The sequence below is a fragment of the Chamaea fasciata genome, unplaced genomic scaffold (genome assembly GCF_029207755.1).
Source record: "Chamaea fasciata isolate MVZ Bird 193981 ecotype frontalis unplaced genomic scaffold, bChaFas1.0.hap1 SCAF_6, whole genome shotgun sequence".
Classification (NCBI taxonomy): domain Eukaryota; kingdom Metazoa; phylum Chordata; class Aves; order Passeriformes; family Sylviidae; genus Chamaea; species Chamaea fasciata.
Window position 1 is genome coordinate 7,425,973 of NW_027094091.1, and position 27,391 is coordinate 7,453,363.

At 49.2% G+C, this 27,391-nt stretch overlaps 1 protein-coding gene across 1 annotated transcript; it reads left to right on the forward strand.

Annotated features, from left to right (window-relative positions):
• On the forward strand, window positions 1-24,634 carry ATOH8 (atonal bHLH transcription factor 8). The gene is made up of 3 exons (XM_066185339.1): window positions 1-692; window positions 14,789-14,980; window positions 22,966-24,634. Exons 1-3 carry the CDS (start codon window positions 270-272, stop codon window positions 22,969-22,971), a joined length of 621 nt encoding a protein of 206 aa, XP_066041436.1. The 5' UTR covers window positions 1-269; the 3' UTR covers window positions 22,972-24,634.
• The last annotated feature ends 2,757 nt before the right edge of the window (window positions 24,635-27,391 follow it).

Here is a 27,391-nt window from a genome sequence, read left to right on the forward strand (position 1 = left end):
AAAAAAGGCCAGCCTTCCTGTTTCTTTAAAGCCGCTCATCTGCGCGGCGGCCGGCTGCCGGCGGCGGGAGGAGGCTGCGGGGAGCTGCGCGAAGCTGCGGCCGGGCGCACGGCTCGGAGGACGGACGGACGGAGCCGGGGCTCCACTGCCCGCCGCAGCCGGGCGGGCGCAGATGGGCGGCAGCGGGGCGGCGGCAGCAGGGGCAGCATCGGGAGCAGCGCAGCGGCGGAGCGGCCGCGGCTGAGCTTCGCCGCGCAGCGCCCCGCGCCATGCGGAGCGCGCCGCTGGCCGAGGGCGAGCCCTGGCCGCGCCTCTGCCCCGCCGAGCTCGGGGGGCTGCGGCGGCTGCGGCGCAAGCACGGCGGCTGCAAAAGTTTCCGCGTGGAGCTCAAAGTGCTGAGCGGGCGGCGGACCGGGCTCCGCGCCCCCCCCGCGCCGCCCCCCGCCGCCGCCGCCGCCCCGCCGCCCGCCTGGGAGCCGCGCAGCGCCGCGCTCGGCCCCGCCGCCGCCAGCGCCTTCCCCGCCGCCCCGCCGCCGCCGCCCGCCGCTTCCCCGCGCCCGCGGCCGGGCGAGGCGTCCGGCGTCTCGCCGGAGATCAAAGCGCTGCAGCAGACGCGGCGGCTGCTGGCCAACGCCCGGGAGAGGACCCGCGTCCACACCATCAGCGCCGCCTTCGAGGCGCTGCGCAAGCAGGTACCTGCCGCTGCCCGGGCACCGCCGGCCGCTCCGCCCGCCGGCGGGGGGCACCGGGTAGCGCTTCGCCGGCCCGTGCCGTGCTCTGCCCGTCGGGACCCCGCGGGGGGCTGGAGGGTGCGCAGGGACGGGGGAGCGCCCGCGCTGCCCCGCGCCCGGGGCCAGGGGAGGTGAAGGGCAGGAGCCGAGTGGCCGCCTGACAGGAGGGGAAGTCGGTTCAAAATGCCTGGAAGTACCAACCCTAGAACTGTGCTAACACTCAAGATAAATAAATAAGGGCTTTTAATTTGCCTGCAGTTAGAAAGTTTTGGACTTTTTTTTTTTTTTTCCCCCGGAGGGACAGTTGTGTAGAGGGCGAAAAATAAAACAAACCCGAGGAATTCCTCTGGGTGAGAACAGTGTGCAGAGACGCACTTACTTGGTCAAGGTGGGAGGTGGGGTGATGCTCCTGTACCAAGAGCACGTGTACTTGCCAGCTGTCCAGATCCTAAAGGGATCACCCAGCATCTGGGCAGCACTGTGCTCCTCTTGACATTGATGTAGGGTGCCTGAACTGTCAGAGTCCTTGGGGTTCTTACAGCAGCCTCTGAAACTTTCTATATGCCCTGTGTACTAGGGATAGCCAAGCGGAGCTGTGGTCCTCTTCCAGTTGGATTCCCATGATTTTTACGGTAGAGTGTGTTTGAAGTGTGTCTGATGCTGGGCTTTCTTGCTGAGAGGACTTGAAAATCCTCATAGTTGCCTGTAAAGGATAATAGATGTGTTTGCACTCTCAGGGTGGCACTTTTAAAAGGTGAATGAAAGGTTTTGATCAAAATGCTTGCATCACCTCCCCAGGATGAGGAGAGATACAGAGAAGCCACAAGGCTCTTGCATCTTCTGCACAAGGATAAATCAGTGCTCTGGCCCCTGCACTCAGCCCTCTCTGCATGTAGGCAGCACGTACAGTGCAGCGATAGACAAAGATGTGCTGTCACATTGTGCAAGCCCAGCTGTGCTGGCTTTTCTGCCTTCCTCTTAAATGCTGATGGGACTATTCCAGGTGTGCAGGAAGGAGGAGATGCACAGGGCTCAGAGAGTTGTGAGCTGCAGATGAGTCTGACTGTGAGAGGTGCTAAGCATCACCTCTCCCAGGATGGTCCCTCCAGCCTGGTGGGAGCAGCATGCTCTGCTTGCTGCAGACACATGCAGGCTTTTCCCTGCTATCTTTTGGGCAGTATTAATCTGAGCAGTTCTCCAATCTGATCACTTTAGGATTCAATCCTCTCTCCTGCTTTGAGGAAATGTGCTTGTTCCTATCTTCAACATGTTCCCTGCAGCCCTTTTCAATGACTGCTGTGTCCTGGGTAGCTGCACCCCAAGAGTTAATCCTTTCCCATCATCTGCAAACAGATTTCAGAGGCTGAGACCAGAGGCTGTATGTCAGGAGAGAAATGCTGGTGAGGAAATAAACTGGACCATTTTTGGTCACTGTGCAGTGGTGGGATCTGACTGCTCCTGTTATAATCCCAGTAACCCAGTGCATGCTGTCCCCCGGTGCTGAGAGGCCGCCCCTTGTAGATGCAAACTCCAGACTTGATATATTTTGTTTCTGTAATCTGCTTCCATATTTCAGTTGTTTGGCGACTGTGTGTAACACGCCTGGAAGTGTCAGTCTAATTCTCCATGGACAGACATCTACACCACCAAAACCGCAAGGGGAAGTAGCACTGATTTCCCAAATCACTGGCAATCTTGTTCTAGGCTGAGCCTCAAGCAGAAGTCAGGCAGGCAACAAATTAAAGCTGCACTCTTTTGGGATATGGGCAACTCTTGAAAAGCCTCAGATTCCTGGCCTTGGCCCTGTCTCTATAAATCACTTCAGCCATGGACTCAGCTGGGAGCCCAAAGAGCCTGGAGAACAAGTTGCTGTCCTCTCTTCCCATGAAAGCCAGTCTCTAGGGTCAGCACAGGAACATACTGGCAGAGCTGTGTTCACTCTGCAGAGAGAAAGAAATCATTCTCTGGGAAATATTTGCCGCGAGGTTTTCCTAGCAATTTGCTAAGGGCTGGGCTGCCTGTCCCGACCATCATTGGATGACATTTGCATTCATTTCTTGTTGGGCTGCCAGCGGCGTGCCTGGTGCCGTACGTGACATCAGGTGACAGTCAGCTTCATTGCACATACGCACGGCGCTGCCTTGTCACTCACGTCACTCGCAGAGGTGACACGGAGGGGTTTCTGGGGTGCAGCTCAGATCAGGAGACAGTAGGTTGCTTTCTGTCACACCTTGGCCAGCGGGTGAGAAGCAGGGGTATGGAGATGCCCTGGTGGAGGTACATGCAGTAGGGAGGCTTTCTCTTGCCTCAGGTCAGCACCATCTTCACACATGCCAGGGCATACGAAGAGCCTTCAGCCGCTTGTGAGAGGCAACCCCTGTGTGCTGTCTGCTGCAGGCCTCCCCTTTCTTCTTTTTCTTTGGTTAGTCCTCCGTCCCCTCCTTGTCATCACCTATCAGGCTCTTAAGCAGCTGGGAGGCTTTTCCTGAGGCACTGAAACTGATATGTCCCCACAGACAGGCGGGCGAGGAGCAGGGGATTGTGCCATGCTTGCAGGAGCAGGGAATTCTGCCGACCCTGGCCCCACACTGCTTTGGGTAGGGATCAGGTGCTGGATGTGAAGCTGCTGGAAGCAGGAGCCTTGCTCAGCCACTGTTGTTGTCCCTGTCCCTTACCCTGTTTGGATGTGTGAGGCTGGAGATCCTCACTGGCACACGTGAGATAAAACTCCGTTGCTTGCAGAATCAGACCCACCACGGCCACACTGTAGGGAGCCCATCCACCCTTGCTGAGGAGGAGGAAAGGGAAGTCATGCCTCTCTGCAGGACACTCTCCCTGTCTCAGCAGCCCACCCGAGGGTGAGCGACTGGCATGCAGCACTCCGGACAGATGGGCTGACAGCGGCGTCCCTGCGCTCCACAGCTGTGTACATATGGCACACATGTTTTGGCTTGTGTCGACTAACTCTCCAGATGGCAGGAAGGGGTGTGGGTTCTTTTTTTTTCTCCCAGTTCTTGGTGGAGGAAGAGCCAAACACAGTTGTTTCACACAAGGAGAGGCTAACCCAGCCATGCCCCTGAGGACTGAGCTGTCCCCAGCTTGCCTCGGAGGCCAGGGCCCCCTCAGAGGTGGGAGGTAGGCTGGCAGCTGCCAGCTCTGGGAAGCTGCCTGCTGTTGGAAGAAACATGTCACTGCCATTGTGTTCACCCCATGGAGTCACAGACACCAGGAACAAGGATTTCTCACCCTCTCTGTATTGAGCTGCTGCCTTTGCCATACGGCCATAGCACTGAAGTGGGACTGAAGAGCAGATGCTCCTGAGAAACAGCTACTTCCCCCTGGTCTTGGTACTTGTGGTCTTCAGCTATTAAGACTGGAAGAGATTTCTCCCTGTTAGTCCCCCAAGAATCATTTGTCCAAGTTATCTTCCACTGACAGCAGACTCCTGAGGGAAACGTAGTTCTCCTTGGAAAACACTGACCTGCTATGAAACACTTTAAGGTGGTGAGATACTTCTGCTGTACTTGGCTGTCCCTCTGCTGCTGCCTTTCTGGTGTCCCTCCTGGGGGCTGCTCCTGTCCCTGTGACTGGGCAGCTCCTATCTGAGGCACTGATCTCTTGCCCTCAAATGCCCTGGCAGGTGCTGGTCAGTGAGTTCTTGCACTGCCTCAGCCACTGCAGGACCCTCCACATGTGACATGCGTTGTCACTTCCATCCTTTTCATCTTCCTCTCCCTGCCATGGTGGGTGGTCAGTCAGACATCTCTGACGCAGACAGAGACATAGCATTAAGTTCACAAGGACCTGACGTCATCTCCTCCATGTGAAGACTCCTGCCAGTCCTTGTGCTGGTGGATGTTCAAATTCGTGAAGCAGTGCAACCATCTGGAGGAGACAAGATGTGACAACATTGCTTATCTTCAAAGCAAATGGTCTCCATGTGACACAATTCTGGCTCTTTTTTTTTGTCTGCAAATCCCTATTGGCAGCAAGATATTCATACTCCAGAAAATCCCTGTGAAACTGAACCATCACGTTTATTTACAGTATGGCCTTAGCCACCAGTTTTCTGCTGGAGGCCTTTGCCAGCAGGAGATGGTGCGCTTTACCTTGAGGCAGTGTGGACAGCCAAGCAAACCCACCAGAATGTTGCACTCCCGCAGCTGGAATCGAGCTCCTCAGCAGTGCTGACAGACCCTAAGGTGGCAGCAGACTCTCCCTCGATGGATGGAGACAACCACAGCAGCCTTCCTGGTCTGGAGCCTGCCTGTGCTTGCACATCTGGTTTCTCTCTGGGGCACTGCTGTCCAGCTCCTCCTGAAGAAAGTGATGCATCGAGCCACAGTGAGCTGGAGTCTGTGCCGGGAGCAAATGTGTCCACAGACATTTTTCTTCCCTTGAAGTGTATTGGCGTTTTTCTAAATCTTTTCACCATTGCATTGCCAGGACATTCTCTGCCTCAGCAGCTGACAGCCTCGCTCTCTGCACTCATGTGGGTTCTGGAGATACTTTAGGGTTTTATAGGGCTTTTTGGCTTCTGGAATGGAGGTTTTCCCCCCACACACACTAGCATCCTTTCACTTTTTGCTGCCGGCATGCACGTGGCTGCTGTGGCTTGTTAAATCAGTGCAGAAAAGACCCTGTCTGCTCCCGTTGGGAGCATGGTGGGATATCAGGAGCAGAAGCCTCAAGGCTATATAGGAGGAGGTTTTGTGGCTGTGGGGACAAACAGTCTGCAGGGGTTTGAAGGGACAAACCAGGCAGTAAATGGAGGCAGGAGCTGTGGCTTGAGCAGTGCCTTAGCCACAAGCCAGCCAAGACTGAGGCTGTTCTGCGGATGCATCATTCCGTGCTCGCCCTTTTTGTGTGTCATCCCAAGGGTGGCTGTGGTTTGTCACCTCTGCAGGCGGGACCCTGCATGTGACCAGTGTCGCTGACGTGTCCGTTCTGTGTGGTGGGGAGGCTGAGAGCTATCCTTGGTCACCTGCTGACATCTCCCAGCCCTGTTCCCAGTGATTCTTCCTTCTGTGATCCCACCAGCAGGAAACCCTAAGATGCCTTAAAGTCCAGCTCCTGAAGGCAAACCACCCATTGAGCTCTCTGGGGGTGAAGGCTGGGCAGGAAGGTTTGGCTGTTGGAGAGATGCAGCTGGACTTCAGGAGAGCAGGAGCATCTTCCAGACACAGTGTGCAGTGCCACCGCTGTGTGTTGTCACTGAACAGCCCAGTGTCAACCAGAGCATCGCCATGGCTGCTGCCAGTCCCAAGTGACACTGATGGATATTTGGAGCCCAGAGTGGGGCAGCCCTGTGGTTTAACAGCTAAAGAAAATGAAAAAATACTGGCCTGAAGCAACACAGGAGGAAAGAAAATAAGGGAGAAACCAGACAAAAGGAAAAAAATCCTGAAAACAATGACTGTGTGTCACCAAGAACAGAGCTTTTTTGCTCCCTGGGCTGCTGTCTAGCTGATTTTATCCTTTGCTACAAATCCTGCTCCTGTCGGGAGGTATTTGCTCTGCCTGCTGCAGCCACCCTGAGTTAACCTCTGTGTTTTCTTATGGCTCCCACTGAAATTGGAGAAAAGAGTCTGCTTTTCTCCATCAAGCTTTGAATCCAGCCTCTGCTCCCTGCCTTAATCCACTGTCAAATTCCTTTCCGGGCTGCAGTGGGGAGGTGGGACACTTTTCAATACCTTGCAGCAGAGCTCCCCAGGCTCTTTGTTCCCAGCCTGCTTCTCCTTTGGTCTATACCACGCGTATTCCTCAAGCAATATATCCCATCCTGGTCCTGGTTTGCACTGTCCCCTGTGCCAGGCAGGGATGCAAGCAGAGCCACGTATGTGCTGTGGGAGGTTGTGCTCCTTTGCAGCTGCCACAAGCTCATGACAGCTCCTGGGACTCAGCAATGACAGCAAGGGAGAACCCCATGGTGTCCAGCAGTGGCTGGTGACTGAAGAGTCACCAAGGCCAAGCTGGCGTAATGCCATTATCTCCAGTGGAGCTTGCTCTCCTATTTACCAGGGGTTTTGGGTCCATTGGACCTCAGAGATGCAGATGACCACTACTAAACTACAACCCAAGAAAGTGTTTCCCCGCTATGGTGCTGGAAGGTAGCCCCTTTCAGAGGACATTTTCTGTGCCCAGAAAATCTGGGATTTCTCCTCTGATAGTCCCAGTAATTGTCTGTCTAGTTATTATTTAGGGAAGTAGTTCAAAGAGACAGCAATAAGGTAAGAGCTTTGCTGCATCCCAGCAATGTGATATTTTTGAGGCATGATACTGAGGGGGTGTGTTGTGTTCCCTGAGGATGTGCAGGAGGCTTTGGGGGTACAAAACATCTGTGGGAAGTGCAGGAGGACTGTCACAACGGAGCGGAGCTAGGCTTGGGGCAGCATTTACCAGACTGCCATTTGGAAGAGATTCCCGGGGTGAACTCACCCAGCACCACACCTAGGTTTTGTTTGGAGGAAGCCAATTCATTCACTCCAAGGAGTGAACTCATGTTTTTGTAATGTGAGCGATGGGGGAGCCAGGAGCTGGGAGGGAACCAGGAGCTGTGTTGTTTGACAGTGTGGACCCACCCAAGAGGCAAAGGCACCTCGGTCAGGACTGGGGCTCCTGCCTGAGCGCTGCTGCTGTTGTTCTTGTTGGCATTTTTCAGCTGAGTTTGGGCCTGGGCTGGGCACTTTGCTCCCTGTGGTGAGGCAGGAGTGAGGCGTTCTTTCAAACTGCTGGGGTCGCATTGCTAGCACAGGGCTGCCCCTTTTCTGCCGCTGCATTCTGGTGGCAGAGAAACAAAAGCCTCTCAGACTCATGGCGTGGAATAGCTGCCCATCGCTGGCTGGAGTAGAGCTCTGTGGAACATCTGACACTGTGACACCACAGATGGTCAGAGGAGGTGATTCTTCCCCTCTGTTCTGCTCTGGTGAGGCCCCACCTGTAGTGCCGCATCCAGCTCTGGGATCCTCAGCACAGGAAAGATGTGTGGATCTGTTGGAGCAAGCACAGAGGAGGCCACCAAGTTGATCGAGCAAATGGCTGAGAAAGTTGGGATTGTTCAGCCAGGAGAAGAGAAGGTTCTGGGAAATTTTTTCAGCCCCCTTGCCCCTTAAAGAAGGACTATAAGAAAAATGAGGACAAACTGTTTAGTACACCCTGTTGTCACAGGACAAGGCATAATGGTTTTAAGCTAAAAGAGGGTAGATTTAGACTAGATATAAGCAAGTTTTTGCAAGGAGGCTTGTAAAACACTGGCACAGGTTGCCCAGAGAGGTGATACACATCCCATCCCTAGAAACATTCAAGGTCAGGCTAGATTGGTCTCTGAGCAACCAGATCTAGTTAAAGATGTCCCTGCACACTGCAGGGGGTTGGACTAGATGACCTTAAAAGGCCCTTTTCAACTCAAACTATTCTGTGATTCTATGGGGCCCTTTTCCAGAAACAGTCCCCTGAGAGTCATGCCATACATCCACACAGCAAGATCTGGCCTTGCTGGGTTCAAACACAAGGGTGCTGCCCCAAAGTTCCAGGTCAGTGTAGAGAGCGCACCAGTGGCACAGAGGACCTGGTTGCTGCTGTGCTGCAGGCAGCAGCAGGAGGGGTATTTGGGAATTGAGTCTGAAGGGATCTGGCAGGACTGTGAAAGGATGTCCCAGGAATTCTTTCAGGCTTTTCCATCATACAGCTGTATAAGTCATCACTGTCCCACCTGGAATATTAGAAGGACTCAGGGCCTGCAGCTGTTGAGAGCAAGGTATGGAAGCCAAGTCACCTTGCTGGTGAACCTGAACACACCAACCAAGTCATCAAATGGATCCTGCAAGAAGCAAAAAGACCCATATGTGTTCACATAACCCCCAGAACTGGTGGAAAGAGAAAAAGGCTGGCTCCAAACCCTTCCTAAAAACACTCTACAATGTAACACATCTTGAAAACCGGCATTGATCTTCTGGGCAAGGCCTTCAGCTTGTCAAGGATCTCACTCACAGAATCACAGAAAGGTTTGGTTTGGAAGGGACTTTAAAGACCATCTAGTTCCAACCCCACTGCCCTGGGCAGGGACAGCTTCCAGTAGCCCAGGTCACTCAAAGTCACATCCAACTTGGCCTTGGGATGAGGTATCCACACGTCCACAGTAGCTCTACAGATGCCAGCCTGGAGATAATTTGAGATCATGAAAGAGGGGCTTCCCCTGTGCTCAGGGCAGACAAGCAAGGGACACTGTCAGTCCTGCTGCCCCACCCTGCCACTGTTCCTCCAAGGTGTCTTAGCCCCAGGAAGTGTCTGACTCACCCTGGGTTAAAAAGGGATGTACAAAAGCCAGAACTATTAAGCACTGGACGTTTATAGGAACCTCTGGAAGTATTTTTGGCAGGAAGCACAGCACAAACAATGAGACAGCGCCGCTGGGCTGCATGTTGGGATGCAGGGGAGAGGCAGCCAAATGTTTTCCTGGGGGAGGGGGACAAGGAGAGGGGCCCTGACGTGTTTTAACTCTGAGCATAAAAATCAACCAGATGAATTAGCAGACAGGTAGATTCAGCGGCTTATTATGGCACGTTGAGGAGTTAGCTGTCAGGAGGGCTTGGCTTGTGCCGTATCACAAACAGTGCCTTAGAGCTGTCCCATCTTCCCTGCTGTGCCCAGGGGGCCTAATTCTGCCCTGTGTGACCTTCATGTGGAGGGGACCTGTGCATGTCTGTGCTGCTAAATCACATTTTGAGCACCATAACAGAAACATCTGGATCCCCAGCACTCAACACCCTTCTTTACCCCAGCATTTTCATGCAGTATAAAAGCAGACTTGCTTTTACAGATGTTTTCTGTACAAGTCCAGAGGGTGTTTATGGAAATAGTATCTTATTGATAAGGACAGAACTACCCAGACAGAAGCTCAATGATGGGAACTGGCTTAATGCTCCTAAAGTGCATGGGACACTCCTGGTTGTTCCCTGGTTGTGCAGACCCATCGCAGTGAACATACCCTGTACCCTCATATGGCAGGGTGATAATTGTGCCCTTTCACCCATCTCTAGTTGTTCCCCAAGCTAATCCTGCAGCCTCCTGTCCTGTGCCATGTCAGAACCAGCTCCCAGTCCATGTTTGGTGGACGACAGTGACTCTCCAGAGAGCTGCAGTGGATCTCTGCATTCCTCGAGAAGGCTGGCTGCAGGTCAAGAGCACGGCAGGCTTCCCACGGACTTCAAAGGGAGCATCTCTGGTTTTCCAAGGGCGCTGCCTCTGAATCTTAGACGTCAAGGATAGAAAAGACCTGTTAGGTCACATCCCATTCTCTTTCCCTGCCAAAGAAGGGCTCTTCTGCACAGGAACATGTCCCAGGAGCGTTCATCTTGCCTTGCTTCAATTCCTGCCAGCCTGGGGATCACTGATAAGACCCGTGAGACTCTGCAGAGCCCTTAGCAGACACAACTAACAAACATCCTCTGACTGGAGCTCTGGTTCCTGTGGTCCCAGATCACTCTGTGCTGATGCCCCAAAGCCAAGGATGGTGCCGGTGTCCTTGCCTTTCTGGCAGACAGCTGCATTCCTCAGGATTGGTGTGAAATTTCAGTTGCAGTTCTTTCCTAATTCCTTTTAATCATTGCAAATATTGCAGGCAAAATGGTGAGCTGTGCTGCTGCTTGGCAGAGACCAGTGAGGTCAGATAAGGGAAATATTTTCATTAACTGTATAGGAACTCGAGCCTGGTTCCCCTGGCTCTGGACAGACCTGCTCGGCTCAGAGCTGCCCCATTAAAGCACTGAAGTCTGTTCAGTTGAGGCATGAGGAGAAAGAAGGTGACAGAAGGAAAAGGTTTGGTCCTTACCAGGAGCATGACAGATACCTGCTCATGTTACTGCCTGCCAAAGATCCTTGTGGAGACTCTGTGGAAGCTGGGACGGTTACACCTGCAGGGCCACACCAGCCTCAGGCATTTTTCCCACCTCTAAAACACTGTCTCTGTTTCAAGTTGGATTTTGAAGATTTCTTGGCATCCAGGTGTGTCACTGACACCCTTACGCAGTTCGTACAAATCTGTCCCCTCTTTCCTGTTGACTTTATGTAAAAGAAGAGATAATACCAAAGTTACACACAGACACACTTGGGGAAGTTTTGACTCTGGATCTGAACTAAGTGGCTCATTCCTCTCTTAATTTCCCATGTTTAATTCAAAAGGAAACATTAAAATGGCAGGAGCTGAGCCAAGACAGGGAGGGTTCCTATGAAATGGTTTTTCTAACACTGTTACCATGGCAAAAAAACTCTTATCTCTTAATGTTGGTGCCCCGCACCCATCACAGGAGTATCTGAACACCTCAAGGTGAACCTCTTCCCATGGGCATATGGGGCAGCTCCAGTTTGAGCTCTGCTGCAGTAGTGTGGGAAAAGTGCTGTGTAATCTCAGTTGACCATTTTCTCAGCTGTGTTAGCACTGAGATCTTCCTTGCCTTTTGTAGTAAACATGTCCTACAAAACAGTTTGGGTTTTGTTTTGTTTCTTTTTGTTTCCTTAAAAAAAAAAATCCCAAAACACAAAAGAAAGAGCAAAACAGATGAGGAAAAGAGACATTAGCCTGCCTTCTGGTGCTGTAACTGGACAGCGTCTGTGCATCAGCCTCAAGGATTTCATGGTCTATTTTCCCTCCACTCGATTTAACTTCCTTCTTGCTCTAATTCTGAAATTACTCCCACATTTCACTGAATCCTTCCATTTTAGTTTCCATCTTGCTTTGTTCTTTCCTGATGCCGTTTGATCTGGGGTCTCTGCTGTTTTTGTTGCACTGGCGTCGAAAGAGACTTGGGTGTTTCTGCTGCCTGAAGCTCTTCCTTTCAAAATAACTCAGCTCATGGCATCTGGGGACCAGGTACTCAGGGCAAGGGCATTGCTGGGTGCATAATGCTGGCAAAAAAAATTAAGGCAGGGATTTAGAGAGAGGTTTTGTCAGACAAAGAGGGGCTCTTAAATAGAATCTCTGTGTTGTCCCTGCTCATTGCAGGGGGGAATTTGGACTAGGTGAGCTTTAAAGATCCCTCCCAACTCAAGCTGTTCTGTGATTCCTTGTATTTTCAGGGGTACCAGTAGTAGATGGTGTGTATAAAAAAAGGCCATTTGACGTTTTATGGCTGGTTTCTGGAGAGGCACCTCAGCCCTATCACACCTCCAGTCTGGTGTTTAGTTTGGGGTCCCTCTCTACAAGAAGGACATTGAGGTGCTGCAGCGTGTCCAGAGAAGGGCAACGGAGCTGGAGAAGTGTCTGGAGCACAGGTCTGATGAGGAGCAGCTGAGGGAGCTGGGGGGCTCAGCCTGAGAAAAGGAGGCTTGGGGGGATCTTCTGGCTCTGCACAACTCCGTGACAAGAGGCGGCAGCCAGGTGGGGTTTGGTCTCTTCTCACAAGTAACAAATGATAGGACAAGGGGAAATGGCCTCAGGTTGTGCCAGGGGATGTTTAGATTGGATATAAAAAAATATCTTCATAGAAAGGGTGGTCAAACATTGGAACAGGCTGCCCAGGGAGGTGGTGGAGTCACCATCCCTGGAAGTGTTAAGAAAATGCAGGTGTGGTGCTTGGGGTCATGGTTTAGTCTTGGCCTTGGCAATGCTGGGTCAATGGTGTGAGTCCATGTTCTTAAGGGTGTTTTCCAGCCTAAAGGATTCTTTGTATTGTACCAGACGTGGCCCGCCCATAGGGTCAACAGTACTAAAATCCTTATGCTCATGGCTAAGGGTGATCCAAGGAATTAGTTTGGATTTCCATAAGCACTATGGCAGAGGTCTTCCCTAGGAAAGAAGAAACCGAACAGCTTGGATGGGAGAGTGGATTAGTGATCAGTGTACAGGCAGGGAATGGTGGGTAGGGAAAAAGGGCCAGTTCTCGCACGGAGCAACGCAGTAAGTGGACAAACCAGGATCTGACTCTTAGCTCTGCTTTAAACAGGGAATGTCAGGTCCCACCACCTGAAATTGTGACTGTTCAAGCTGTGCTGAAGTTCATGACTCTGGGTGATTAGGTAATCATATGGCAGATGAAATAAACACCACACAGATAAAGGGAAGTGATGCATATGGAAAAAACCATGCCAGAGTCCACATACGGAGTGATAGGCCCTGAGCTGACCATTATTTCAGAGAAGGGAGACCAGGAGACCTTGGGGTTTCTCTAGATGGTTCAAGGAAAGTCTCAGGTCAGTGTCTGGCAGCAGTCACAAATCAAATCAGGAGCTAGGAAGAAAGGAATATTAAACAAAACAGAGAACATAAGCATCTGTTAGGGATATGCACCCACAACATGAACACTCTGTGTTGTTCTGATCATCTCAGCTCCAAAGGGACTAGGAAGGGTTCAGGAAAGAGCAGCAAGGGTCATCAAAGATACGGGATAGCTTCCATAGAACTGTCTGCTAAGGAGGATTTATCTTTTTCTTTTGGAAAAGAAGCTGAAGAGATGATGGTGAACTATAAACATATGTCACACAGGAGGTGAATAAATAACTCTTGTCCTCTCTTCTAATACAGAACTGTAATACCTCAAGGGAAGACAGTAGGAGTCATGTTCAAAACAAGCCAAAAGAGAAAAAAAAATATATAGACTGGAGAGAACGCTTTGCAAAAAGATTTTTTGGTTGCTCAAAATCAACAGGGGTTCAGTTTACCAGACCAAGTTCATGGGCAGAAAAGATCTGTCATGGGTTGCTAAATATGGGGATAGCACATCTACCTGAAGTGATGGAGGTAACAGTAGTTGGAGCCTAGCAGAACACTTGGGGAAATCCTACAAATGCCTGAGCTGTTCTGCTCATCCTTTGGCATTTGTATGTGGCTGCTGTGGGGTTTGTGGAGGGGCTGAACCCGTTTTACCTTCTGTAAAGTCAGGGAGTGAATTCCAGGGGTGATCCCATCTTTGTGGCCATGTGGAGGAGAGAGAAGCTGAGGCATGAGCATGCCAAGAGGAAATAAAAATCTCCAGCCCTAAGCTGAATGTGACACCCTAGAGGGGTGTGGAGGACTGGTACAGAGGCAGGTGGTAGAGAAACATTGAGGCATTCCAGTGCTTGATTACTATGAAAACTTTGACAGGTGGTCAGACAACCTGAGGGGCTCGGATGAATTTCAGATGAATGCACAGCTTCTGTTTCCTGTAGGCAATAGATTCCCGTGCATTAAAGGCTGAGTGACCTTCAGCAATTTTGCAAACTAGAGAATGGGGTGCTCAAGCCTGTCAAACTCAGAAGACCTCTCTTTAAGCTGGACATATTAAAGCTGTACACCTAAAATCAAGTGTAGATGTAGTGTTTTGCTGGATCATGATTGAAAAACAACCCACTCTTCTGCAGCAGGAACCATATACTGCCCAGTTACTGAGACACATCCAGTTTAGTTTGAATTGTTGGAATGCTTCACATTATAGTAGAAATCTTTAAGGGTGAAGAAATAAATTGCATAAGATACACCCAGCTCCCTGAAACAGGCTCTGTTTTGGTCTCTTTTGTGGGGTGAGGTACCATGATGGAGTGTTTAAGCAGGTAGAAATTACTGCCTCCTCAAGGTCTTGCTACTCAACAACATGATATTTTTGCATGGGCTGAAAGTCACAATTGATGATGTTTGAGAAAAAAAACACCAGGTTGTGATATAGTTACTCATACCTTCTTATTCTGCAAGACCTGTGATGACATGGGAGCTACTTGTGGGGAGTAAGTTACTCAAGACAAGTTACTGGGAGGCACGGGGTTGCAGGTTTCTAAGAAACAGGGCCTCCAAGAAGTGAACTGAGCAGCAGGGAGATGTCCCGGGTCATATCCTGCCGTCACATTTTAAGCAGAGCTGCCCTGCTGAAATCAAGAGGCTTCGTGCTGCTTTCATCCCCATGGAGATCAGCGGGGGAGTTCTTCTTAAAAACCTGTTGGGACCATATGGTATTTTATCACTAGAGTTTCTATTTATGTTAAAACTGCTAAGAAAATAACTCACAGTTGTTTTGTCATGCTTCAAGCAAGATATTTTGTTTATCTGGCTTAATTTTTAATTATTTCTTTTTCCCTGTTACCCTTTCTAGGTTCCCTGCTATTCTTATGGTCAAAAGTTGTCCAAACTGGCCATCTTGAGAATAGCCTGTAACTATATCCTTTCCCTGGCCAGACTAGCAGACCTGGATTACAGCGCTGACCACAGTAACATGAGCTTCTCTGAATGCGTGGAGCAGTGCACTAGGACCTTACAAGCAGAAGGAAGATCTAAAAAAAGGAAGGTATGTTACAGCCTCTCCCCCAACTCACCCCCTAAATAATGGTAAAAGTTACAAAAGAGAGGGAAAAAAAAAAGGGGGAAAAAAATCCAAAGTGTTTTCCTTTCTTTCTGAACCTTCTGAAATTTGCCTGATTTTTGTAATCCCTTGCCTTTCTCTCTCTCTCTTTTTCTCCTCCATCCATCTGATCTTGTAATAACCACATTCCTCCCTAATCAAAAGCTTTTCTCTCCTCCCCATCCTCCGCGCCAGGCTCTTCCCCTCGTTAGTCTCCCATCGTGTGTTTCAACACGAGCGTGATCCTATTAAGAGTCATCTTGGGACTGTTACTTGTTAAACCAAACCAACCTTGAGTCGCCTTTCGGTGCCTGTAAAACACTGTCGCCCGCCTGTGTTTTCTGTTTTGTTTAATCTAACACTTATCTCTGAGAAAAATCACCCGGCAACGAAAAAAAGGTAGCTAATGGAGACATTGTATGTATAAACACATTAGTAAGATGTATGACCTGAAGGACATGTGGGTATCTTGAGGAAACAACGTTAAATCTAATTATGCCTTGCATTCCTTTAGGTTACTTAACACTGAACCAATTAGGTGAAATCATCGTCAAGCGGCGGGAGGAGGAAGCAGAGCGTTCTGCCAGTTTTCCTCTCAGAGAGTGACATGGGTGAATTAAAGGAGTGATTGATGTCTTTGTTCAGGCTTTTATGACAAAAAGAGTTTTGTAAACTTGAATTGAACTTCCCCCTGCTCTCTGAGCTTGCTTGTCAGGCGGGATAATAAATCAGCAGGATTTTAATGGATGAATGGGCAGCTAAGCTGGGGAGCAGGCTCCTTCCCTGGTGTTGTTAAGATCTGCCTCTGATTCGGGCAGGTTTCCTCACTTTTCCTCCTCTTTAGCCCAACAACTCATCCTGCAGCAATTCAGTTTATAAATAAACACAATAGCACACTCCCTGTTGCTTCCTCTGGCTGTCAGGGGCTGTATTTATGCCCGGGGAGCAGCAGTGCCAGGCGGAGACGCGGCACCGCTTGCCCACAGCTGACAGCACTGCCTGGGACTGGGAGGTGTGGGGAGCTCCTGGGGACAGCCTGAAATTGGGGGTTCACTCTGGGGTCTGCAGTGCCACAGGCAGTGGTGTCTCAGGGACATTGAAGTGGGGCAACCAGCCCTGGGTCAAGGTGAGAGTTGGTTCTTGGGTCTCCTCTCCAAGTTAAGATGGGGGAGAAGAAAAGCATCATTTCTGGGGCTTCAGCAGGTTGCTGGTTGGGTTTTAGGACCCCTCTTCAGGTCAAGAAGGGGTTGAGCATCCTTTGTGAGGCTTTAACAGATTGCTAGTTAGGTCTTGGGTCCCCTCCCAAAGTCAAAACGGAGGGAAAGAAGAGAATGAGCATGCTTCATGGGGCTTCAGCACATTTCTGGGCTGCTCTTCAGGCTTTGGGTGCCCAGTGGGCTGAGACCCATTGTCTTGGGATGTGTAAACCAAGCCTTAGATGCAGGCTTAAAGACAGAAAACAAGGAGCCAAATTTTAAATGGCTCCAAATCCCAGGGTGTTCACATCTGAGGCTTAGGGCTGGGCCCATCCTTAATTAAAAAAATAAACTAAGAATTAAAAGCCTTCCATTTACGGTGTTTGCTCTCTAAAGTTCTGTCCAGAGCGGATGTGTGGGGAAAAGTCTTGAGCCCGTCGAGAGCGCCTGAACAATGGAACTCTACCAGGGCACCTCCTGCCTCCCAGGCACCACCAACCCACAGAAACAGCATCACCAGGAGAAAATCTGCCTTTTCTCCATGTTCATGAGGGGTACTCACCCTAACCCTTCTCCAAAAGCCCTCTCAGAAAAGAAAGCCAGGCTTGGTACCCGAGGCAGGGTCTTGATTCCCGCTCTGCCTTGCTTTTCTTGCAGGAAATTATAGTTCTGCTGCAAGTTTAGGTCAGGCCCAGAGCACATAGATTCCCTTATGGATGACAAGTGGTTTTATTTCAGCAGTATTTACCCAGGTGATGGCAAGAGCACATCCAGCTGCTGATGAAGCCAAAACCAGCAGGTACCACTAAGTAGCTCTGGTGATTCCCAGTAGACAAGATTGGGGAGGCAAAGCCTGGGTTAGGAGGACTCATCTTGCTTGTCTCCCTTTCTCAAGCCAAGCAAATCGTGAGCACGAGGGAGGAAAAGGCTGTTGTCAGAGGGAAATTACAGATCCGGGCTGGCTGTGCAGCGAGGATCCAAGCTCTGGATGTCAGGTGGTGTGAAGGGATGTCTCTCCTGGGGGGTCTCACACGGGCTGCTGGATGAGGATACAATGGCTTGGCCCAAAGTCGCCGCGCCCTCATTAATGTCGAAGTCGGCACGTTTTTGTGAGCTCAGTGTGTTTTTAATCAGGTTTCTGAAACCGCTACTCACTGAGCAGTTCCTCTGAATTATCGACTTTGGGCTGGTTGTTATTTTGTTATTGTTTTTTTGAGTTTCCTTTTATATTCTCTCTTAAGAAAATCACAGTGATCCTGAGCACAGACCTCCGCTCCTTGAGCTCCACGTTAGGTCCACAACACCCTTATCTCCTGTCATCTCCATTTTATTGTGTGTCCGCCTCTCTCAGCTCTCTGGTTGCGATGTGCTGTGGCACCGTGAGCTTTTCACACAAAAAAGTAGCTGGTTGGAGTTTGTTTTGGCAGGCAGGGACTCCAGATGTTGCATTTGCTGGATTGTGCATTGCCTTTTGCTTTGTTTTTGGGGGCGAATTATCCTGTGTCCCTAACGTTACCTCGTTGTTCAGATTTTGCTGTGGAAATAGGAAATTTACTGAGTGGTTTTACCCCCCACTTTCTATTCCCATTTTGTTAATTAGAAAAGTTTGCTTTAGTCTTTCAAAGTCGACTAGAAAAAAAAAAATCCCCTTCTCTGTCTTGACTATAGTTATAAGGTGATTTTAGTTCTTGCAATTGAGACTTGACCAAGGGTGTTTGGTGATGGGAGATCTCATTTATAAGCAACAAAGGAGGCTTCAGATGCCTTTTCTTAAAAAAGAAGAAAAAAAGCTGACTGTGGGGGGGTGGTGGTGAATTCTGATGATAGTTTTCATTCTTTAAAGCTGCCTCTTGCTTGGTTATACAAATGATCTGGACTAAGCCTTGTCCTTAACTGTGCACCCAAGAGTTGCACCACGTTGGAGATCTGGGTTGCGACACCCTCAGCAGAGCCCCAAGTCCTGCTGGGGCCACGCTGGTGTCCTGGAAAAAGGGAGGGGAACCGCCTTCAGCTCTGGCCAGGAGCACTCTCCAGCAGCGCAGAGGATGCAACAGCAAAAGAAAGGGAAGTTCAAGTTTTCCTTACCCCCAAGGTACCCTGTTTCTGCACGGCCCATGATCCTCAGTGGCCAGGGGTCATCTGAAAGCCTCACAGGGACTCTGTAGTGTTTGGGGTCCAGCTTGCTGATCCCACAGTTCTCTTTTTTCCAGCTTTTCCCCCACAGGACTGAATTCTGCTGCCCTGCAGGAAAGCAGCTCAGGGTCAGGATAAGGTTGTAGGGGCTTTCCCTGGAGACTGACATTTGTAGGGGTGCAGAGCTGTGCATTACAGCCCCACAGGATCTGGCCTCAAAGCTGTGGGGCACAACTTAACTTCCCCAGCACTCAGCACAACCACAGCCGCTCAGTCTACACCGAGCGGGATCCAACCACGGACAAACACCCCGCACAGCACACCCAGCACCCAAAACCCCAAACACCCAGGGCAAGGCTCCTTTTCTTTCCCTTCCCCTCCCCTCGTTGCTCTTGATTAGCCCCCACGCTTGGCAGCAACATCGCCGCGGCCATGGGAGCTCCGCCGGAGCAGGGAGGGATGGGTGAGGGATTTTTTTCTCTCTCTCTCTCTCTGCTTCATCCTCCCCCCCCCGCCCCGTCCCGGCTCTTCTGGCAGTCGCAGACTCCAGATGTTCGGAGCGCGAGCTGGGAAGTCCTGCTGGCGCCACTTGGGGCAGAGGGCAGGGGAAAGGCACGCGAGCTGGAACCCGGAGTACTCAGTCACTGCAGGACTTGGCGCATTCCCCAGCTCGCTGCTGGCACATTCCCCAGCTCTCTCCTGGCCATCTGTTCCAAAAAAACACTTTCAGAACCTCATCATCACTCAGGATACAACACTGCGAGCAGCTGTTAGCGAGGCAGAAGGAAAAAAAAAATAAAAAAAAAGAAACACACACACATTTGAAAAAAAAAAAAAAAAAACCAAAACCATGCGAAAGGTCTCTTTGTGAGAGAGGAAACTGGGTTATGAATAACAGGCGAGCAGTTGGAGCTCAATAAAAGTTTTCGGCTGGAATTTAGTTTCTTGTTTTTGTGCCTGTGTGTGTGGATGAGCACAGACGCAAGGAATTAAAAATTAAAAATACATTGTATATATATCTTTTCCCAGATAATTAAATGATATAGAAGCATATATGGAATGAAAAGCTTCTCAGTTTGTTGCAGCCTGCTGCACTAAAAGGGCTGACATTATGCATGTAATTATTGCGTTCTATAAAATAGTTATTGTGGTGGAGTGCCATGCCTTGATGCCCCCTCGTTGCTACTTTGCTAAAAGCAGAGCTCCTGCTGTAGGTAACGCTCAAAAAAATGGAAGGAGGGCATTCTGCAGGCGTATTTACTTGAAGGAGTGAACAACTTAAGGGTTTATGTTATAAAAGAGAAATGGTAGTGGCAGACTTGATTTGTACAGCACTGAAACCATTTGCTTGGAGCATATTTTTTTGATAACACTGTATCATGACTCATGATTTATTTAGACGAAGCCCCGAGATAAAGCCACAGCTCCCACCCCGTGGTTTGTGTGGATGATCCTGGCTACAGGGTCTTGCTGTTATTGATCATCTGATATTGATTATCACAGCCATTCAGAGCCAGCACAGTAAAACCTTGATGATCTGCATGGCATTTCTTCCTCGTGGCTTCCCATCCTGTGTGGGATGGAGGGGGTCTCATAATGAGATTCGACCTCCTTTTCCCTGCAGTTTGATTTAGCAGAGGTTCCTCTTTAAAAATAGCTTCATTTCCCTGCTAGGACTTGCCGGCGAGAGTGGGCAGCCAGCCAGTCTGATCCCCACGGCCCGCCAGCTCCGCAGGCTCCAGGGAGGAGCTGGACCACAGGGGAGCAGCGACCTGCTCCAAGCTCCCTGTCCATCTGTCCATCTGTCATGGGACAGCATCCCTGGGGGGACGGAGGGGACCTGGGTCTGCCCAGCCCTGAGTTATCCCTGCTGCATGCTGGCTGAAGGATTACCCACCCAGGGAGCTGCCTAAAAACAAGGCAGTGAGAGGGCAGCAAGATTCATTTGCTTATCACTTGTGTCTTGTAAGTTCCTGCAGCCCAAAACAAGGATGGCAGGTGGGACACGGGTGCTAAGGCTCATGACAAGTTCATGAGCTAGATCACCCAACTCTGGACAGGGAGGCAATGGCAGCTATCCCAAAGGCATCCCCAAGGACACTGCACACCCTGCATTGGCCCACTGGGGCATTGAGCGTCAGTACCCCAAAGAGCAGGGCCCAAAGCTTTTCCTTACAAAAGGACATGATGTGGAACTCCCCTGTTGCATCACAGCACCCCAAAAGCCCCTTTGCTTTAAGGAGTATTGGAGCAGTCACATCACAGCACATAAAGACGGACCAGGGATTTGCTCCCATGGTGGGAGCAGGATCCCAGCGTGGGGTCCATCCCCTTTGTAGCAAGAATGTTGCCAAGAATAGGGTAAGATCCACCCCACAGATATTGGGTAACTGCAGCAAAAGGAAAATGTGAGTAGAAGAGACAGGAGAAGCCCTGGAACAAAGGCTGACTCAATTCCAGAAGTGCACTGATTTATAGAGATTGAAATGCTCCGGGATGCTGCAAACTCACCAAGGTCATTGGGCCAGTTGTCAAATTCAAGAGCCATGGGAGTTCTGATGTTATTAGTTTAAAGCAGACCCAGGCTCATAAATCTGTCTTCAGAGCTCCTGGCTGGAGTGAAAAAGGGTGGAGGGGGAAATAAAAGAGCCTGTTCCCACCAAACAGAACCCATGGCCAAGCGTTGGGCAGTGGCTGGGGACCAATCAAGTGGTGCCAGTGAGGTGTGCTGAGCATCTCCATCGTGTTGCTGGGGGATCTCACCATTCCCCTTTCCATTTCCTGTGTCTGGAAGGTACAGCACAAATGTCTTTACCTGCCCTTGCCCAGTTTGTTCATATTCTCTCTTGTCCCCCCATGGTTGTTCTTCCTCAATTGCAGAGGAAGAGAGTTCAGAACAGAGACTTCAGAGCAGAGACCTAACCCTGAGACTCCTCTTCCTGGAGCCATCCTGCTTCCCCAAACCCACAAATGCTTTTGATCTCTCTGCTGTCTTTTAATATTAATGAGAGTGGTCATTGCTTCCCTTCTTTTACATTTTCTTTCCATAGGTAAATGTGGGATAAATTAAACAACCGGCTTTTCTATTACAGATTATTAATATATATTACATATTGTTGAAGCTTCCCAACAGAAATGTTGGCAATACACAAGGCTGTTTGTCATTCTCCCACCTAAACCTCATTTATTCAAAATCCCAAATGAGGCCTTGAATTAGGGTAGTAGTTTCTGCATCTTCTCTGAGCAGCACTAGGTAGGATTGTCCAGAGACAACTCCAGGAATCTGGGGTCCAGCAGACACCAGCATTTATTGCATGGAGGATGACCGGGGTGCTTTTAGAGAAGTATTCTTATCAATAGAAACCTTGATGGTCCTGGGGCAGTCCTGAGCTTCCCCGGGTCTGCACTTGACAGGAGGGGGTAAAAAGGTGGATTTTAGGTTCCCCTATCCCTTAGCCTGTCATGGATCAGCAGCTGCAATCATTGATCTCACAGCAGCTGCTCTAATGATAGTCATAAATCAAATAAGTACCAGTATGTTACTAGCATTTTATACCCTGATGTTATAATATCCAGTGATGGAAAAGGAGAGGCAGTACAGAAACAAAACAGATTGGGAAAAAAGGTTTTTCAGGCCAGGCTTTGAGGAGTTCGACCTTGCTAAGACTGATAGAAAGATGGCTGACCTGTCCAGGGATTTGGTGACTGTGTCCAAAGGACTTTGAGAAGCTGTACTGCACCCTGGAAGGGTTCTTAAATCCACTGGCAAAGCGCAAGAAACGCTGGTAGCACTAGCTAAATGTGATCTCATTTCCAAGTTTCTAATTCCTAAGTTATTTAAAGGAGGATTTAGAGCCCACGTGATGAAGGCAGTTTGGACAATGGAGATGTGATCTCATGAAATCCTCAGGCCCTGAGGATTTTTCTGTGTTTTGAACTATGCTAACGATTGTTTGTGGGATATTTGTGGGGCTTATTTTAATGCTGAAAGGGGTTTAGATGAGATTTTTCTTGTCTAAAGCTGCCATGGTTTGGAATTGACCATTTTCCTATGGATCTGGCCATAATATTCTGTAGCCCAGTGTAATTTCCCAGGTTATCTGCCACGGTTGTGACTCGCAGGGGATGCACAGGCACATGGGACAAATTGCAGTCCCACAGATTGAGCAGCCATGCCTGCAGAAAACCCAGTACAACAACTAAAATATGGAAGGAAAGCCCATCTCCTGCATAAACCCATCTAGTTGCAACTCCTTTGCTTTCTGAGATCAGCTCCTGAACTGAAAATAGCAGGTATTTGCCATCACTTCTAATTATTATTTGCTTTTTGCGGCATGAGTTGGACCCAACACCAAATTACTGTGTCGTTTTTCTTCCCCAAGCCTTCCTCTTCCTTCCTGCCACTCCCTCTCCTCTGTGCAGGCTCTGGCCTCCATTGTGGCACCTACAGATGGTTCCACTGTGAGCCCAACTCTTAAAAATTGCAGATCCATGGCCAGTAGTCCCCAAGGATGCTCCCGCGTGCGTCAGCGACAGTCCATGCAAGGAGCCGCCGGGACGCCATGTGTTCACTGTCCTCATGGTGCATCTTTCTCTTTCCAGGAGTAATAACCAGGAAGGGAGGATTCAGAAGAGCTTCCAGCCAGAGTTACATCTGGTCTTGGCAAAGATTGCACGATCCAGATGAAGACTGAAAGCAGCTTTTTTGCAGAAACCCCTATTGGAGATGACGATTGGCCAAGGAACTTTCTTAATCTCTGGAACAGAAAGGAAAAAAGGAAAAGAAAAGAAAAAACAAAAGGACAGGGATGCTTCTTATTGTTGTTAAGCCAGCCACCTTTTAGTACGTGCAATTTATTTAGCACTTTTCCCTTTGCTTAACTGGGAAATGTTACCCTCTCAGCTCATGTGTACAGTAATTTTTTGTTGTTGTTGTTGTTGTTGCTGTTGTGCCAAAGATTTGATGGAGCTTCTACACTGTGTCTTATTTTTGCCTTAATGTTAAATCTTTGAGCCAAAGAAAAGTCAGAGGTGCCATTCAGATCATGGCAAGCAGGCCAGCCAGCTGTCAGTGACAAAGCCCAATTTCTGTACCCTTCTGTGAGTTACCTCTTATTTCTTCAGCCTGCACTTCCCTGCCTGAAGCCCAGGAGCCAGCATTTGGTGTGGGCAAGATCTGGGACAACACCAAACCATGCTTCGGCATTCAGGTTTGCTTCTTCCTTTGAGCTACTCTGTAGTTCTGCCTTTTGGGCAATTTCCTGATGTTCCTGCCTGTGCGACACATCCACAGGGTAGAAATACTGACACGGAGTGAGAGCTGAAACAGGAGCTTTGAATTTATTTTTTTTTTAATAAAGAAATAAAATTAAACAAGCAAAAGCAAAGTGCCATCTAAAGCAAAGAGAGAGAGTAAAAAAAAAATCGTAAGAAAGTTCAGCCAGGCAGAAAGAAGTGCAGCAAAATGATTCAGCTGGTGTTTCAGGTTTGTGAAGTCATTTTTTCCATGGGGTTTTTCAAGTGGTCAGAAACCCGTGTAATGCAAAAGCATTTGAATCCTATACTGTACCTTTCACTTCAAATTGAAGTAAAAAAAAAAAAAAAAAGAGAGAAGAGATGGAGAAACATTTGCTTGGAGTAAGCAGACTTTATAGGTAATGCAGTTCATATGCAGGACATCTGCTAATGATGTAGGGACAAAGCTCTGTGTTCAAGTAAAAAAATATGAGTTTCCAAACCAAGAAGATTAACATGTTTTGTTAATCTCAAGGGGAAATATTATTTGTGAGTCCAGATCCACATCCTGGCTACTTGAGTGTGAATCGGGTTCCCGTGTGTCTGACTTACTCCAGTGTGGGTCTGGCCAGGCATCGCCAGGCACTGGACCGGGCGAGGGGATGGGGCAGGCAGGAATCACTGGGCAAGGGAGGGAATAGTCTCTGTTTTACTGACATGAATATACAAAACTTGAACTTCTCAGTGCCTGCCTGTTTATTTCCTGAGCTGAGCAATTGGCTGGTGAGCCCCGAGCTGGGGAGCTGCTGTGCAAAACCTGAGCTCGCCGGAGCAGGGTCTGAGTCTGGGGTGCCAGGCTGCGCAATGACAAGTCCCCTGGCTCCCAGTGAGCTCAAGATGTCTTCTACCATGTTTATTGGACATATGGGACAGCTGTGTCCAAACCCCCTCCCAGGAGCTCATTATATCGCTCCCCCCTCCACTCTCACCGCTGGTCATTATTAGCAGCCCAATAAAATACATTTTTAGATTGTCATTTGTATTTCTTCATTAAAGCACGTTTTTTGACGACATCTTTTATTATATGCATTAAAGCCAGCTTTTTAGCTTATAGTGGGGAGAGGAGCTGAGCTCACTGACCGCGGGAAATGCTCCAGGGTTGTTTGCACTCATGTCAAAGGACTGGGTTTAAAGTGCATTTGCTTTCAAGAACCACCAAGCAACTGGACCTCATGTGTGTGGCCTAGCCAGAGAAAACAGTGAGAAAAAGGGAAATGAAAGGCAGTAGAAAAAACAAAACAAAACAAAACAAAACAAAAACAACCTCACAAGATGACCTAAAGGGAGAACAGTAGTTTTTGTGATAGTCATGCTGCAATTCTTCCATCTAGGTTTTGAGCAAGAGCAATGGGGACGACCCCAAGTTTTCCTGGTACACACGGGATACCCTGTGGGCATTTCTTTCCTTGAGCAGAGTGAAGCATTCACCGAGCATTTTTAATTTGAGAAACACCATCATAATTTAGTTATGAGTTCTGCAATGGCTCTCACTTTGAGTTAATAATTATCAGTAAAGCAAGGTCTGCAGGGAGAGTCAGCGATACAATACTGCTGATAGGCTTTATTTACCCTTTTTTTTCCTTTCAATGCCTGTTATAGATAAGGAATTTGCTGCAAATACGTAAGTCACAAGCTGGACGGCATCATCGGGTTGCAACTGGGGCTTGAGGTCACACAGTATTCTTTGTCCCCCAATTAGGGAAATATTAACCCTTGGGATTGTATTGCTTACAAATTCCCAAATTCACTTTCCTTAAATATTCCCTGCCATTCCCAACCTCCAGTATGTGATGGCAGAGCGATAGTCCCTAAAAGCTAAAAAAGTAAACTAGTTTGCCTGATTTAAGTGAGTGGCACTCTGAGGAGGCTGTTTGGGTGCTTTTGAATCATAGAGAGGTCAGGCGAGGCCAGAGGACCAGCAATGCCACCCCTGCCACTGCCCCTGCATCTCAGCCTAGCTCCACCAACTAGCCCTGACAATAACAAGAAGAATAAATGTTTACCAAAGGGTGGCAAACAAGTGAGTTTGAACATTGTCATGGAGGCTTTCATGGCCGGGCACACAGTGGTGTCAGCTGAGGTACAGAGCTGACCTTGCCTCACTCCAGCCCTCCCCGAGAGATCTCTCTCTGAAGATAACAAGGGAATGATGTTTGTTATCATGCTGGAAAAGCAAAACAGCCCTTATGCTGTCACCTCCCTGGGGTCAGCAGAGCCAAAGCCTTTGCTCCCAGTTGGCGCCAACTCCCAGCTCCGTGTATTGGAATGGGAGGGCACAGGAGCCTTGGGAGCACAGACTCCACAGAGGATGACAGCTCTGCTCAGCTGACCATGACCCACCGTGGGACCAAGGGTTCATTATGTAATGGGGAGATATTGGGGTTTTTCATGGATGCTGAATGCCATATTAGACCCAGGTGCCATGTTTAATCAGAAATCACACAGCAAAACAGTACCATTGCCTGGCTGTAAACCACTGCACCCCTTGCTCATACTGCATCCTCTGCAAAGGTGCAGTTGTGGTGGGTGAAGGGCATCAGCTCTTCCTCTGAATTCTGATCTTGCAATTGCTGAAGGAATTTAGTGGTCAAGTTGATACCAAACCAAAGGATACCAAAGGATCATCTTGTAAATGTGACAACACTGCCAGACTTGTTTGAAGTACTGCACAGGATTTGCAGCAGCAGTCACCATTTACCTGCTTGTTAAATAATGTCCTTGCAGCTGCCAAGTCCTTCTTGCACAAGAAGCTCTGTCCTGCAGACACCTCTAAATCCAAACGTTTTCAAGCCAGGTTTTGTATCACCACTTATATAACGCTTGAAGTTGCCAGGGGTTGAAAGGCAGTTTATGAAGGCTGTCTATGAAGTCTCAAAGGTGTGTGGAATAATCTGCTCCATAAAGCCAGATTCCTTTCTTTTGAGAGTATACTGTTGCTTGTGGTTGGTGGGGTCATTAGAGATGCAGGGGAGTAACATGAACTTTGCTTACCATTTCTATCCTTGAACACTGAGCTCAAAGTGGTTTTCAGTGTTGGTATGTAACCATTAGGGCCTGAAGGAACAGCATGAAGTTGTGTCAGGGGATGGTTTGGTTGGATATTAAGAAAATGTACTTCACCCAGAAGGTGTTGGGCACTGGAGCAGGCTCCCCAGAAAAGTGGCCACAGCAGCAAGCCTGACAGAGTTTGAGGCGTGTTGGGATAAAGTTCTATGGCACACCGTGTGATTTTTTGGGCTTCTCCTGTGTAGGGCCAGGAGCTGGGCTTTAATGATCTTTGTGGGTCCCAGTTCAGGATATTCCATGATTATATGATTTCTAGACCAACACAACCACATTTGCACAACAACCCTCACCAGGCTCAGCTGAGAATCTCCTCCCTCTGCCTCACATCAATAGAAATATTCCTAGTCAGGCTAACCCATCAGTCCTTGAATGGCTGGGTAAAATCACTGGCAGGCTGGTTCTGACTGCCATGGTTCCCATTCATCATCTCCGCTCTAACTGGGGTACTTCCATACCAAAATAGGGTGGCAAAACAGAAACTTTCTGCCCAAACCAAGGTGGCCAAGTGCAAACTGGGTCCTGTTAATAACTCCCAACCATGTGCCCATGAGGACTTGCCTCAGGGCAGACCCCAGCCTATGTTTTTTTCTCCTCCTGTTGTCACTTTGAAGTGCTCTGGAGACCTGAACAAAATGAGAGTGGCTGACCCTTGTCCTACTGCTGTGGA